General features: G+C 45.5%; 5 protein-coding genes across 5 annotated transcripts; 3 read left to right on the plus strand and 2 right to left on the minus strand.

The window, feature by feature from the left end:
- Positions 1 to 3936: 3936 nt before the first annotated feature.
- Positions 3937 to 5465, plus strand: BT62DRAFT_925728 (PGAM-domain-containing protein). The gene is made up of 4 exons (XM_043184883.1): positions 3937 to 4194; positions 4259 to 4391; positions 4442 to 5052; positions 5104 to 5465. Exons 2-4 carry the CDS (start codon positions 4260 to 4262, stop codon positions 5168 to 5170), a joined length of 810 nt encoding a protein of 269 aa, XP_043046694.1. The 5' UTR covers positions 3937 to 4194; position 4259; the 3' UTR covers positions 5171 to 5465.
- Positions 5302 to 7953, minus strand: BT62DRAFT_1070850 (translation initiation factor eIF-2A). Its single transcript, XM_043178697.1, has 6 exons — positions 7807 to 7953; positions 7519 to 7660; positions 7057 to 7456; positions 6704 to 7004; positions 5689 to 6650; positions 5302 to 5631 (listed from the first exon to the last, which is right to left on the minus strand). The coding sequence occupies exons 1-6, from the start codon at positions 7835 to 7837 to the stop codon at positions 5509 to 5511; spliced, it is 1959 nt and encodes a 652-aa protein (XP_043046695.1). The 5' UTR covers positions 7838 to 7953; the 3' UTR covers positions 5302 to 5508.
- A 305-nt stretch (positions 7954 to 8258) lies between these two features.
- BT62DRAFT_999241 (uncharacterized protein) lies at positions 8259 to 9035 on the plus strand (the record flags this gene model as incomplete). The annotated part of the gene is made up of 3 exons (XM_043190783.1): positions 8259 to 8342; positions 8402 to 8707; positions 8763 to 9035. 3 exons carry the CDS (start codon positions 8259 to 8261, stop codon positions 9033 to 9035), a joined length of 663 nt encoding a protein of 220 aa, XP_043046696.1.
- Positions 9036 to 9287: 252 nt separating this feature from the next.
- BT62DRAFT_925729 (mitochondrial carrier protein) lies at positions 9288 to 10748 on the plus strand. The gene is made up of 7 exons (XM_043184884.1): positions 9288 to 9466; positions 9522 to 9592; positions 9646 to 9890; positions 9949 to 9970; positions 10023 to 10178; positions 10235 to 10489; positions 10547 to 10748. Exons 1-7 carry the CDS (start codon positions 9400 to 9402, stop codon positions 10625 to 10627), a joined length of 897 nt encoding a protein of 298 aa, XP_043046697.1. The 5' UTR covers positions 9288 to 9399; the 3' UTR covers positions 10628 to 10748.
- Positions 10749 to 10843: 95 nt separating this feature from the next.
- Positions 10844 to 13615, minus strand: BT62DRAFT_925730 (uncharacterized protein). The gene is made up of 13 exons (XM_043184885.1): positions 13297 to 13615; positions 13166 to 13241; positions 13095 to 13111; positions 13000 to 13040; positions 12821 to 12944; positions 12740 to 12767; positions 12626 to 12681; positions 12518 to 12573; positions 12386 to 12464; positions 12324 to 12332; positions 12248 to 12258; positions 11942 to 12189; positions 10844 to 11883 (listed from the first exon to the last, which is right to left on the minus strand). Exons 1-13 carry the CDS (start codon positions 13384 to 13386, stop codon positions 11264 to 11266), a joined length of 1455 nt encoding a protein of 484 aa, XP_043046698.1. The 5' UTR covers positions 13387 to 13615; the 3' UTR covers positions 10844 to 11263.
- Positions 13616 to 14166: the final 551 nt, after the last annotated feature.

Here is a 14166-nt window from a genome sequence, read left to right on the forward strand (position 1 = left end):
GTCAAGCACCCAAGTGAAGGCAGCTCTGCTTCATCTGAACAAGATCTCAGACACTCTATAGATGCATATATCTGTGAACATGATCACCAGTCTACCAGAGTGCCAAAGCTATGATACTATTATCATCATCATTAATCACTTCTCAAAGATGATTATATCAGTCACATATTCAACAGAGCTATCATTGAAAGGATAGGCAAAGATTCTAGAGGACAAGATATATGCCAAATATAGAATACCACAAGTTGTGATTTCAGATCATGAGCCACAGTTTATCTCCAAGTTCATAATAGGCCTATACTATCTTTTTCAGATCTAAAGCAATGTCTTGACTGCTTATCATCCACAGATGGATAGGCAAACAGAGAGAATTAATCAGGAGATCAAAAAATATCTCTGAATGTTTATCAATTATCAACAAGACAATTGGATCAACTGGCTTCTGCTCATGGCCTTCCAGTACAACAACCACATACACTCTGCTATGAGCAAAATCCTATTCTTCATCAATTATAGAAGACACCCCCACATCACTAACTCATTCCACTATACTACTACAACTTCTGCCTCAATCATGCTTATGAATCAGATGGCCAAGATTCATGACAAAATAAAATCTGCCCTCAAAAAGGCAGCTGCTGTGATGAAGCATCAGTATAATAAATCCTGCTGCTCCACCATCTAATACAATGTCAGTGATCATGTATGGTTGAACATAACTAATCTTCATCTCCTATATCTAAAAAATAAATTAGCTGACAAGTGAATCAGACTCTTATCTATTATTAAGAAGATCAGCATCTCTGCCTATCAGCTCATGCTTCTAGTCACTTGAAAGATCTATCCTGCTTTCAATGAATCTCTTCTCTCTCCTTATATGCTCTCTGCATTCCCAAACTAAGAAGCTTCCCCACCTCCTGAACTGATTCTGATCAATAATAAAGAACACTATGAAATTGAAAAAATTCTCAATCACCATCTTTATAAAACCTATGACTGCTAGAGTCTGGGCTCTAATACTTTTGTCAAATATCTCATCAAGTGGAAGAGTTATAGGTCTGAGTCCAACCAATAGATCAGCAAATATAACATGAATGCTGCTGATGTCATTTATGACTATAAACTCTCTCTTAATTGAGCCATCAGAATAATGGTCCTAATAGGAGAATAATATTATGATTTTCTTTTTTATCTTATCTTTTATCTTGATTATCTTATCTTTGATCTTATTTTATCAGAGTATTTATCTTATCTAAAGTGCTTGTTGACTAGCATGAGATGATTACTTAATCACAAAAAGCAACTCATGCTATTATCCTTTAATATGTAATAGATATCTCACCAACAGATAATACTCTATTGTCTCATATTTAACAATCAGACATTATAACACCATAGTATAGAAACACACAATTAGTAGAGACTATATTTATCACACATAAAAACATATATAAGTAATATAGCTCTTGCTGTAGTAGATTAGCTTTAAGCTAAAGTTTATTTATATCACTCTTTTTCTCTTAAGCCTAACTTGTATGGCTTTAATCAAACACTACTCAATTCACACTAAGTGGACTCTAATATGGTTGTGCAAATATGATACAGCATCAGTTTATCACATATCTAGAGTCATATGATGAGTGAGTCTAATATTAAGCTCATGACAATATATAGCAGTCTGATTGCTTATAACTGCTGTTGATTAAAACACTAATATTACTATAAATAGATAGATCTTTTAGATATGTCTTATCATGCAGAGAGCATATGAGTTCATCATGAAAGATCTTATGCATCATCATTGGAGAGATGACTTTTACTATATCATCTATCAGTTCTCATCTAACAAATCATATCATAGAATTCTCTCAGATCAGCAAAATTAACTCACTTCACAGTACATCTTTCAGTCACAAAGTCAAAGTTGTTTCTCAACCAAAATAAAGAAGTGGGATCAAGCTTGGTTTTGTCATGAATTTTACTTCTAAATCATGATCTGCTGATGCTTAGTAAGCTAATGCTTACCAATCCTGACCAAAGCCTAACTTCAACTGTGAATGATAATGCCATGATGATACAATAACCATGTCTTACTTATTGACATACAATAAATGGCTGAGAACAACATGATAATAGTCACTGCTACATGCCTTTGTCATAATAAGAACTGCAGCACACAGGAAACTCACTATAGCAATCACACAATAGAGTGACAATGATGAATAAAACTATAATCACAGTCATTATCATTCAAACAATGAGTATAAAGCATAGAAACCAGACAATAGTTGCCTGTAGAGTAGAAAGCTCTTTAAACAGTATTTAAGAACAGTAGTATACACTGATGTACTCTAGTCTCAAGCTAAGGTTTAATATATTTACTAAACACTCTGACTATCTGGTGTGAATACTCTTTTCCACAACAACAGACTATCTCTACCAGCTACACTCCTTGATCTCTCTTTACAAAATTCTCATCACATACTTAATCATTCTTATCATTCTTCTATACCAACAATAGACTCAGACCCAGAACTCAGAATCAGACCTCAGCAGAAGCAGTGCTGAATATTTGTAGATGTTTAATAGTTGCCTCACAGATTTTCAGAGACAGCTGAGATGTAGCCTTCTTGACTTGTTGCAACAATGATAATATGGATGCAGAGGTATTTGAGACAGTGAATGGTGTGTTTGTGGTGGTTCTAGTAGCTGGAGAGTGAATAGAAAGATCTTTAAATATGCTGATGTTGGTGTCAAGCATGCCTGGCATTTGGGCTCTCATCTATAGTGAACATAGAGTTCTGTATGCAGAGCTATAAGCAGAATCAGATCCCATAACAGTAGCCATATCTGTGAGATGATGATGGTTGGATGATAAGAGTATCAGCTCACTCTGAGAATAAGGTAAGCATTCATATAACAGCTTTACTGTGAGACAAAAATAAAATAATATAGATTGGTAGTTCAGTTAGACCTACATTTTGCTGGAATGAATGCAAGACTTAAAGCAAAAGAATAAGTATCATATTGATTCATAGTTGTGATTTTCTTGACACTGTTCTGCAGAACCAGCAACTTCATCCTATACACTTTTAGAGTGGAGGTAACATTAAGATATCTGTATGATAGAGACTTGATTATATTATTTTCAATCAGCCATCTAGCTATATCTTTCAGTATGTTTATTGAGAAAAAGTTTATACAAGGACAGTATCAGTGATTAGCAGGATCAGATGTACACCAATTGGTCAGTTGGTTTGCCTAAATATTAAAAATAGAAATTGTATTTAATATGAGAAAGTATTTATTTATTTGAAATACTTGTATATAATAGTGCCAAAGAAAACATGTGTAACTAATGTTGCTCCTTGGCTCAATATGTATTCTTTGGGGTTGCTACTGATAGGATCTGCTATGGACTGGGAATTTAAGTGCCAGCTGACATGTAGCTAGAGAATGGCTGAACTTTAAGATACAGATTTTAATATTCTATTTACTTCTATATTAATTGTCTCATGTCTACTATGTCTTATTGTGCTTTATGTATTACAGTTTGATGTTTATCATTGAGCTTGAGGTTAGTCAGGTTATTGCCCCAATAGGTAAGAAATGATATCAAGAGTAGGATCCTTTTGTGTTTAACATTAATGAGTTTAATTGTTTACATTCCACTCATTTTCTGTACACTTTGAGATCATGAATACATTCAGGAAATGGCCTGATTAGATTTTGTGACTGTTAGTTTTTATTGGGATGCCAACAGGCTACAGTTTTTCATCAGACAATATTGCTATTAAAGTTTTTGATAAATTATTTCAAGGCACAAAATATTCTTATATAAAAGTATTAATCAATGTCCAGATATTACCTAATTGAAAACTAACATATAAAGTAATTGAAGGGTAGGCACAACATCGTTTGAAATAGAGCGTATCAGTCTTGTGTTCCATACTTTGGGACTCCGTGGCGCGGTCATATAGTCTTTTGCTTCTTAAGTTCTCTTCTTACTTCTTAGAAAGTGACTGTGACCGTGCTATTGACCATGACTCACAGCACGTCTCGCACGGACCAATTTTGCTTTTCTTTGGTCCCACCCTTCGTTAGACACCCCATTCTTCCTTTTCCCTTTACCCTCACGTAGACGTCTACCACTCCTCTCAAATACATACATCGTTCACCGTATTGCCGCCTTCCGTGAGTCCCAGTGTTTCCTGTCGGTTAGGACAGGTTTCCATCTCACCCTGAATTTCCCCCATAGCATGAATCCACAAGAACAGCCCAGCAATAGCACAGCGTCGCCCCTAGCAACTGTAGAAGACACTTCTCATGGCTCTCAGAAAACGGAAAACTTAGGGAAATGTCTTATTCTGACATTGGTGCGGCATGGACAGGTATGTAATGTTTCTTCACCGTTCTAGTTCTGTAACAATCCCCCATAAAGTCCCAATCGAATGTCTGTCGACACCTAAGCGGAGGCAGATTCGATCCTCTCACCGACTGCGGCTATTCCCAAGCAGAACAATTGAGCAAGGATCTATCCTCTATGCACATCGATCATCTCATATCATCTCCGTATACACGAGCTTTGGATACTGCTCGGGTTATTGGTCGAAACAATATCGAGCGACCTGGCTTGAAACCTGAGGAAGATGAACTCATCATAGAGCAGTACCATGGACCCGCGGTTGAAGCTGCTCGGAGCGCTGGAAACGGGGATCTTGCATACGAGCTACGGACCGGACAAAGTTCTTTCCTTGCGTATGGACGTCCCACTTTCCCTCCTCGATCTTACAGTCCCCCTGGAGGCGAGAGTCTGGAATCAGTTTCTCGACGCGCACGGATTACACTGCGCCGCTATCTGCGTTGGTATGGTGGAAGCTTTTCTTCCATGCCGGATGTTCCGATAGACTCGACAAATCTTATCGACGGCGTTCCTCATGTTGTTATGGTCAGCCATAATATCTTCCTTACCGAGTTCTATGAAACTATGCTTTTCTTCAACGATCCTTCGCAGAGGTACGACACCCCGGTGAATTGGGGAAATGCCAGTTGGTACGTATTGTCGTCATCGTGAATCCATCGATACTCTCTGAATCTTTACAGGGCACGATACATAGTATTCTACGATGGCGAGCGCTTGGAGCTCAAAACCATGAAACAGCCCTCTTAACTGTTCGACGTGGGGAATATCGCTCTGCTAGCATACGTCGCGGTCATATCATTTCATCTGGCCGTACATCATTCTTACTCATAAAGAAAATTTGAATTATCAGAGAAGATCGAAAGCAGAGATACGAGATCGGCATATAGAAACAGATTCTAGGGCATCGACGGTACGAGTACGGGCCCGTATATCATCCACGGGGACATTGGACATCCTCACTAAATGTTAAATATCCTCTCCATATTGAACCTCTAGATACATTGTGTGTATAGTCGACAGCAACCGAACAACAAAGGAGTAGACAACAAACGAAAGCGACCGAAGAAAAAAGAGTTCAGCAGAGATCAGGCACCGAGACTCGCCAGCTCTTTTCGAATATCGGCCTCGCCTTCCATCTTCTTCAGCTGGGTCGCCTCTAATCTCTCTCCTCGTTTCGCCTTCTCCTTCAGCTCCTCAATTGCTTTTAGCTAATCCAATAGCGGCCCATCAGCCTAGAACATGAATACACGTCGTTGAAACCATACCTTCTTGTTCAAATTCCGGATCTTTTTGGCCGCCGGATCGAGAGCACTATCCAGTGTGGGAGTAACAGGTGATGCCACATCCACAATGACCTGCGGCGGGGGCGGAGCCGCCTCTACATTAACCTTGCCATTGGCCTTCCCACTGACAGAAACGTCCAACGACGGTCGTCCACTGTCAACATCCCCAGCGTCCTTCTTTCCCTTCTCCTCACCGTCCCTCTTTGCACCCTTGTTCCTCTTCCTCGACGACTTCTTCTCGCCTTCCGGTCCAGGACTCGGACTGTGACTAGGCGGAGCAGCACCGGGGACGTGTCGTCGCCCATTCCCGTTCACATTCCCGTTGACCGAGGTTCCGGGAGCGGGACTCCGGTTGTACCCTCGAGGCGGCGTAGCAGTGCCATTCGTTGGCGTTCGTGCGGCACCACCTTCGTCTTCTCGCTTGAAGATCGCAGGCGTTGCCAGACCTCGAGCTCCCGGGGGTCTGTACGCACCCGCGGGCTTCGCCGCAACAGGTTTCTTGACGGCCTCCATATTCTTGACGGCCTCGCTGGGAGCAGGAGACAATGGAATACCCTGCCCAAACTGGGCGACGTGTTCCACTGGTGTAGGCCTCCAAGAAGCTTGATAGAGCTCTTCCGCGTTCTGCATGTGGACAAGGGGTCCTGAACAGTGCCAAATTTTAATACCGTTGTCCACGCGTAGACGGGGAGACAGCGTCGCTGTCAGGAGGAAACGGCCATCCGGAGACCACTCGCAGTACGACGTGTTAGGAGCATCGATGGTCGTCACTTTCGTTAAGGATCGTCGATCGAAGACGTCAATCTTGCCTGCGAGGTTACCAAAGCCAGCGAGGGCAATGAGGCGGCCTTGAGGATTGAACGAGACGAAATTGTGCGGAGATGACCCAAAGTCGTGCAACGAGCGGACTCGATGGTCAAATATGACAGACTTTGCCGGCATATCTAGAGAATTCATGGTGAATATTGATTAAATGTGTAGGAAAATATGAAGGTACAGCCATAAACGACCGCGAACTCTTTCGAGTTCGGGCTCCAGTTGAAGTCGTGGATGGGTCCCTCCTTGTCCAGAGTGACACGGCAGTCAAAGTTACCGGCAGAGCTAAGCAAATAAAGCCCAGTCTCCCCATAGTAGCTCTTGTTCGAGTTGTCGACTTCGGTCTGAGTCAGGAGTAGGACCTGCGTGCCCAGTGTGTTCCACTTGATTTGTGACCGGTCTGCTTTGTAGAAGTTCTTTTGGCACGTCGGGGAGCCGTTGAGGGTTAACAAGCCGTAGATCTTGATACTGGCAGGTGCACCCTACAAGAAACGTCAGCAGAACTAAGGAGGTGTACCCACCTAGGCGACGTACCTTCTTCTCAGCAACGAACACGGCGATAGAAGGATTGAGCCCGGGACTCAGGGCAATGCTGGTAGCTCCCTCCACCCGCAGCTTGTCCACCATTCCCTTGGACCACTCCGCAGGCCGGTACACCTGGATGTCGGCGCCAACTAATCGAACAGCATGCGACTCTGAGATGGTGTACTGAAGGTCCCAGCCATCCTGTGACTTCTGTCCGAAAGAAACGAGTTCCTCGCCGGTAGAGGTCGAGAAAACCCGGAGATTTTTATGTTGAGACCCGTCTTCGAGTTTGACTGGCCGCTCCCAGGTGGACAAGTACGTGCCTCGAGGAGAAAAGTTCAGCTCGATGACGTTTGTAATTGCCAGCTCCCTGAGGAGTATGGCCCCCTCTGCCTGGAATATTCGCACTCTGAAAGAAAAAACGAGCCCGGTCAACTCTCCTCGTCAGAGAAACCAAACGTTATGGCTCACACAGTAGGTAAAGCATACGCATACAGACGACCATCAGCGCTGTACGCATAGGATCTGGCCGCAACGTCTGGAGAGACAAATCCCGGAACTGGGCTGTAGTTCGGAGTGCCGCCAACGAGGCCGAGAGATTTTTGAGCACGGACTAGAGGTTGAAAAGCATCATTAGCATGTATAATTAAAGGCAAAAAACATTGAAAAAAGTGAGAGCGAAGTATTCGTTTGGCGGTTTCGATGATTGTGCACCGCAGACGACCACTACCACAAAACTGAAACAAACCGAATACTAACATGCGTATTGCTGTGAGATTTGGGATGCCATTGCAGAATATTGAGGTCCAGAGGGCGAAGAGAGAGGTCTGAAGGAGGAGAGAAGCAAATTAATGCTTCGCAGTCGACAGCGGCAGTGAGTAGAGAGAAAGCGCTGCTTTGCCTTGGTTCCAAAAGCACTTGAGGGCCGGTCCGGCTAATTTTCTTCTAATTTTCCTTCCTGATTAGGGCTTCTGATCTACGAACCATCGGTGGCACTATAAGCCTTATTTCTCGGCCACGATACGATACGATAGGAGCAATATTAGCGCTCCAATCATGTCTTTACTCTTGTAGGTCCTGGACTTTCACGCATACCGGTGGCATTTTGCATGAACCTCATGCTTCGCGTCTATTGTACCCTGTTTTGAGAGTCGCGTCTGGTGGCATTCCAAGAAAAGCACCCGAAAATGCCACCAGAAACTGTAGCATAAATGAGGAGAAATCTGAGGTACGTTTCTGCACTCTGCATTTCTTCGAACGCTCACAATATCTGCGTTATCCCACACGAACTCATGGTAGGTGCTGCTCTTTTGCGTTGCTTCTCGACTAATCGTCCTCGTTCAATTCTCTGCAGTCCCAATTCTCTGATTCTTCGAACCTCGCGCTTGCAGGTTATCACCACTCCACACCAACCCCTCAAAGTAACACGGATGGGGAACAACACGCACCTGTTTCTTATGCGACGTACTTCGAATATGTTCCACGGACCCCAAGGTACAACCGTGACTCTCCGTGCATTTCCATTCGCTTCTCAGTCAATGGAAATGTTGGCCCATACCTTGAAGACGTACTGCGTGGACAAGTCACCATTGACGGCGCGTATAAACCCGCGTTCGAAGACTCTGCCAGTGGATGGTCGAGGACAAAATGGATGCTTGATGTATGGGCCAAGCTTTCCCCCTCCTGTTTTCCATGCTTTATGCTTGATATTCCAGTGGCCCGGTCTCCCAAGCGATTGCATAGGACTCTGGTGTCACGATATCAATAAAAAGCCCCTTACCCGCGACGCTCTCATTCGGGAGATTGGCGCACAGATTGGGCAGATCATGTGGAAATCGAAGAAGAGGGATCCAAGATACCAACAGTCAATGCATACGCCTCATTGTTGGCGCTTTGAAAATATCAAGTATCGCAATATTCGATTCTTTTCACTCAACTACTATAACCGTGTCTGGATACCTATACTTGCAGTTGACATGCGCTGCTAGGTTTTATCCCCCTTCTTTCTCTCCAACTTGATCTGTACCCCACCGAGTTATACTACCATTTTGCTACCAGAAATTTCACTTAATGGATCATGCACAGATCCTGATGCCTGATATCTCTCAGTTAAATATGCAGATTGGGAGCCTTGTGCTTTGCTAGAACAGATTTGACAACATTATATGTTGTAGGAGTGACCACTGCCAGTCGGAGGTTCATATAGGGGTTATTTGTCTCTATTATTCATGGGTATCATAATTTTCGTTTAATTTCCAATGGCTATTTCCCCTCAACAGTAAGCTACAGCGTTCCTTCCGTGCTGTGTGCTTTCCTTCTCCCCCAGCTTCCTCCATCCCCAGACGATTCGACATGTCTCCCCCCACAGGCAATGGAAAAGAATCTAATACCGCCCGTATCCTCGGCTCAGGAACTTCAGGTCAGAAAAAAAAAATCTTGACGGCGACCCAGTTTCACTGAATTTCGACTTTTAGGTGTTGCTGAGCTGCTCGTTTTCCATCCTGTGGACACTATTGCGAAGCGATTAATGAGTAACACGTCTCAGGTGGGTCTTGACACGAGCATGACTCTGGAGGACTTTCATCGACGTTCAAGCAGGTCTCCTTGTCGTCCCTATCGACCATCATCTTTCGTGACAAGGCGACCGCCAGCCTACCAACAAAACTTGGCTCCCTTTTTCCTGGTCTTGGCTATGCGGCCGGGTACAAGGTCTCCCAGCGGATATACAAGTTCGGTGGACAGCCGTGGTTCAATGACCTCATATCTTCGCACTACGGTACCCAGTTCAGGAATACGTTTGGAGAGAGGAAGGGAAAGCTAATGATGCAGGCTACCGCCGGAAGGTCTGCCTTTCATCCTTTTTAGTACTCTTGTCGACGCTCACACGTACCTTTTGGCAAGCTTGACGGGCATTGGTGAAGTCGTACGTGACATATACACATGAATCCACGAAGGGACGCTGACCACCACGACAGGTCCTACTTCCACTAGACGTCCTCAAAATCAAACGTCAAGTGAATCCCGAAGCTTTCCGTGGCCGTGGGATCCTCCGGATCGTCATGGAGGAGAAGGGGGCCCTCTACCGAGGATGGGGATGGACAATGGCGCGGAATGCTCCCGGAAGTTTCTCTGTAAGATCCCAAAGCCATAATATTCCCATTTATATCGCTCACACGGTACCCTGCAGTTATTCGGTGCTTCCGCCTTCACGAAGGACTATATCCTTGGCGTGAAAGATTACTCCAAAGCCACTTGGGCACAAAATTTCATCGCTTCCATAGCTGGAGCCGTCGCCTCTATCACCGTCGCCGCCCCTCTAGACGTCATCAAGACCCGAATTCAAAATGCCAACTTTGAGAGCAAAACGTCCGGAATAACCGTCTTCAAGGATCTAATACGGAAGGAGGGCCCAACTGCCTTGTTCAAGGGACTCACGCCCAAGGTACCTGTCGTTCCCACCTAGCTCGGAATTCCAATTGACTCTTTGTGACATTCGCAGATTCTGGTCGTCGGTCCCAAGCTGGTGTTCAGTTATACTCTAGCACAGTCCCTGATTCCCCTGTTCGCTAACTACGTTTAGATTTTCTACGATGAGCGTACTTTCATATGCATCTAACTTAGCTAGATGAGATATAGATGTAGGACCTATGTATGGCCTATGTAGTACCATTGACGAATGTCATGCCTGATTACCCTGCTCACTTGCACATGCCGTTGATCATGACGCATACCTATTGAACAACCACCCACCGCATGCCAACAATCACCGAACTCCCTTCTGACAGGATCCTTTCCACGCAGAACAAATCGTATTCAATTTCGCTTGCGAGAAACAATCAACGTATCGAGCAAGAGTTAGAGGTATATGCCAACGAGTAATCATAGACGTAAGTAACAGACAAACAACATTGATCTACAAAAACATAGCGCATGGCCTGGCATGGCATAAGACTAGTAATACATAGGTGGTCTACACCTCACTGATATCTAGTAAGAGAGATAGAAATGACGATGATGACAAAATGATGAGATGAGATGAGATGAGATTTGTACCGGACTCTATGCCTCCTGAGGCGATTGGGGGGGGGGGGGTATCTACAAAGCACTGGGCGGCAAGTTAAGTAAAAACCAAAGCGAATTGGTCAAAACTATATGGCAGCCAAAACGAATGATGGATGGATGAATGGATTGCGCCGACCGGCTCAACGGTCCGCATTCACCACGATGACACACGACGGCGGTGCGTACGAAGGCTTCGCTTCGACGGAACACTGTCATGGATTGACGGAACACTGTCATTTTTTGATGGAACGGATTCGCGTTTCGAAGAGGGCGGCGATGCGTCCAGCTTAGCGGCCCGCTTTTTCTGAGGGCGTTCTCTGCACGTCTTGGTAGGAGAGGCGGCGCTGGCGCTGCTGGTAGCACTGCAGGATCCGTGAGTATGAGAGTTGGAGGAGCTAGTGGATGCAGTTGTTTGGGTTGCCCCTGACTGGGTCGAAGAAAATGATGCTGCAGTAGAGGGAGACGCGGTGGTCACAGGCGCGACAGAGGATGAACTTTCAGAAGATGAGGTAGTGGCGGGCGCGGCATGGGTAGAAGATTCCGACGATGCAGTAGTGGTAGGTGCGACGTACGTAGAACTTTCCGAGGTCGAGGTTGTCCCGGGTGCCGCGGATGTAGCACTTGCCGCTGTCGACGAGGTCGCAACTTCAGCTGGAAGCGATGACGACGACGACGACGACGACGACGAGGACCAGGATGACGAGGACGAGGACCCAGAACCGGACGAAGAGCTGCCCCCAGTGCTAGTTCCGGTGAAAATGTCGTTTTGAGCGCCTGAAAATGTTTCACGGCGAGTTAGACGCCGCGAAATATCAAAATCCGACGAACGCACCACCACTGAATCCCATCTTGGTGTTGTATCCAGGGGACTTGGCTTCTCCGGCGAGATCGTAGCCAGAGACGGACACAGTGTCAGCTTCATTCTGGTTCCAAATGAGGAACTTCTTGGGACCAGAAACACAGGTGGATTGGTCGTCTTCACACCATACAGGGGTCTGTGGAGTTCCAACGGCAGTTGTACCGGTGGCGCCTGTAACTGTACACCTGTAGGGATGCATATAGATGTTAGGAATGCCACAGCTGTCAGCGAAAAAGATGTCAATCACGGCTTTGAGTGAGAGTAAGAAATATGACGAACCCATTGGGTATCTGGAGATAGCCGAGCGATCATTAGGTCAATCGTCATTATAATGGCCGAGGATAGAAATGCGTACCCAGCCCCACTAAGCAGGCACAATCAGTTTAGGTCCAAACACTAGTTGCCAAGAATACTCACAGCACAGATACAACCGCCATCTGGGCATGCTGGCATTTCCGCTGGGACATCATAGGTTGCAACAAGCTTCCAGGGGGTACTAAGCATTCGGAGTCAAGGCAACGTACAAGCGAATGAAAGCAATTTGCTCACTTCGCAGCAACGGTGAACACAACAAGATTGTCTTCATTGACCGCAGAGATGTCGGACTTGAAATGGGTCAGGACCATCAACGCCAGTAGAGTGGGCTGCGCTACGCACGGTATAGGAGATAGCGAAAGCAGTTCCTGCTGCCATGGATTCGTTCTGGGCGTGGACTACCATCGGGACAAGAGTCAGTGATTGACATCTCGACAGAATGCAGCCGATACTTACGATTGGGGCTGCTTACGCAGTCGGTGTGCTACAAACATTTTTAAGTGCCCGTTGAAATGACGATGCCATAAAGATACTGACAGTTTCATACAATTCCGGGTGGGCTTGACCGTCAGCCCAGTCAGAAACTTCAGTACCGTTGTAAGAGTATGAGGTAAAGGCGCGGTTAGAGGCAATCTCGACGCTGAACGAGCCACCAGCGGGCCTGTGGGGGGTGATTTAAAAATAAATAAGATTTGAGGAACACCATCAGTGCTCACAGTTCCAAGAAAGTATTGTCCGCTGGAGGTTGAGCAAGACACTACGAAAAAAACTCAATGTTTTAATTAAAGTGGCGGGAGTTACTAGTTCTTACGCCAGTATCAGCATGCACTGTGAGTCAACGGGAATCAGTAAAGATAATATGAAGTAAAAGAAAGCACTCACTCCAGTATCCGTCGTAGGCCAGTTCATACACGGGGTTTACAGCCTCTTCGGCGTTGATGTTAGACCCAGAGACACCCTAGAGATCGCGTAGAATGAGGAGACGACAGATAATCGACCCAGCATAAACGCACACTGAAGCACCACATCGAGGGGTGAAACGGCGCGACATGGCCTCGAACGGCTTGCGCAAGGAAGAGAGCAGCAGCGAAGGTCGTGAACATGTCGAGAAGGGATTGGAGAACGAGGATAAGGAGAAAAGACAGTCAGTTTTTAAAGGAATGTGAACAGGCGTTCCAGAGAAAGAAAAACGGAACTGAAGATGACCTGCAAAAGGCGTCCAGGAGGAAGGCGTAAGAGTGATAAAAAGGGCGAATCTGGGTTCGTGCCACTTATAACATTCGTGATGTGAATTGCCAAATCTGGACGCTGGAATTTCACCCCTTCAGGAACTCCAGGTTGCGACAACAAGGCGCTCCCAAGCCACGTGAGGTGGTTGCTAGGCTGCTTTCGACTCGAACATTTTGAACCATCGAAAGGTAAATTGAGGCCGCTGGGGCCGTTATTCAATTGAACGTCACTACGCCGAGCGTATCGCGTATCGACAGAGACTTGACACGGTGCATCATGTTTCCCCCCTCTTTCCCCCCCCCCCCCTGCATCAGACTTGGCGCTAGAAATCTTGCAGAGCCCACATACCCAAGGATTAAACCCAATTAACGGATACCGGCTACTGATCAAGATTGTTGGATTCCGAAGAGATCCCTACCATTCTTCGACGCCACCATGTTTATTAAGTCTCCTTGAGAACGAGCTGCCGCGCTACTGGACTGGACAGTTTGGTAAATGGGTTTGATCACCAATCCGGTTGCGAAGTCAACTGGCCCTCCCAACAAAGACTATTTACGTAAATGTCAAATTGTATGGAGAACTCTACTGACTCATCGAGGCAGAGACCTACCAACGCAACTCGTAGATGTCAGCGGTAGTCCTCAAGCACCAAC

Source organism: Guyanagaster necrorhizus (assembly GCF_019112545.1).
Source record: "Guyanagaster necrorhizus MCA 3950 unplaced genomic scaffold BT62scaffold_1, whole genome shotgun sequence".
Lineage (NCBI taxonomy): Eukaryota > Fungi > Basidiomycota > Agaricomycetes > Agaricales > Physalacriaceae > Guyanagaster > Guyanagaster necrorhizus.

What these genes read in the sequence shown, in the direction of transcription:
- BT62DRAFT_925728 (XM_043184883.1), top strand. Translation starts at nt 4,260, where the DNA reads ATGAATCCACAAGAACAGCCCAGCAATAGCACAGCGTCGCCCCTAGCA. An exon ending in CATTGGTGCGGCATGGACAG is followed by an intron (nt 4,392 to 4,441) that starts GTATGTAATGTT and finishes TCCCCCATAAAG; the next exon opens with TCCCAATCGAATGTCTGTCG. An exon ending in AATTGGGGAAATGCCAGTTG is followed by an intron (nt 5,053 to 5,103) that starts GTACGTATTGTC and finishes GAATCTTTACAG; the next exon opens with GGCACGATACATAGTATTCT.
- BT62DRAFT_1070850 (XM_043178697.1), bottom strand. Translation starts at nt 7,837, where the DNA reads ATGGCATCCCAAATCTCACAGCAATACGCAT. An exon ending in TGTTCGTTGCTGAGAAGAAG is followed by an intron (nt 7,005 to 7,056) that starts GTACGTCGCCTA and finishes CGTTTCTTGTAG; the next exon opens with GGTGCACCTGCCAGTATCAA. An exon ending in TCCGGAATTTGAACAAGAAG is followed by an intron (nt 5,632 to 5,688) that starts GTATGGTTTCAA and finishes CTATTGGATTAG; the next exon opens with CTAAAAGCAATTGAGGAGCT.
- BT62DRAFT_925729 (XM_043184884.1), top strand. Translation starts at nt 9,400, where the DNA reads ATGTCTCCCCCCACAGGCAATGGAAAAGAATCTAATACCGCCCGTATC. An exon ending in ATGCAGGCTACCGCCGGAAG is followed by an intron (nt 9,891 to 9,948) that starts GTCTGCCTTTCA and finishes CCTTTTGGCAAG; the next exon opens with CTTGACGGGCATTGGTGAAG. An exon ending in TGACGGGCATTGGTGAAGTC is followed by an intron (nt 9,971 to 10,022) that starts GTACGTGACATA and finishes CCACCACGACAG; the next exon opens with GTCCTACTTCCACTAGACGT.
- BT62DRAFT_925730 (XM_043184885.1), bottom strand. Translation starts at nt 13,386, where the DNA reads ATGTTCACGACCTTCGCTGCTGCTCTCTTCCTTGCGCAAGCCGTTCGA. An exon ending in CTTTCGCTATCTCCTATACC is followed by an intron (nt 12,574 to 12,625) that starts GTGCGTAGCGCA and finishes ACCCATTTCAAG; the next exon opens with TCCGACATCTCTGCGGTCAA. An exon ending in GTGTTCACCGTTGCTGCGAA is followed by an intron (nt 12,465 to 12,517) that starts GTGAGCAAATTG and finishes CCGAATGCTTAG; the next exon opens with TACCCCCTGGAAGCTTGTTG.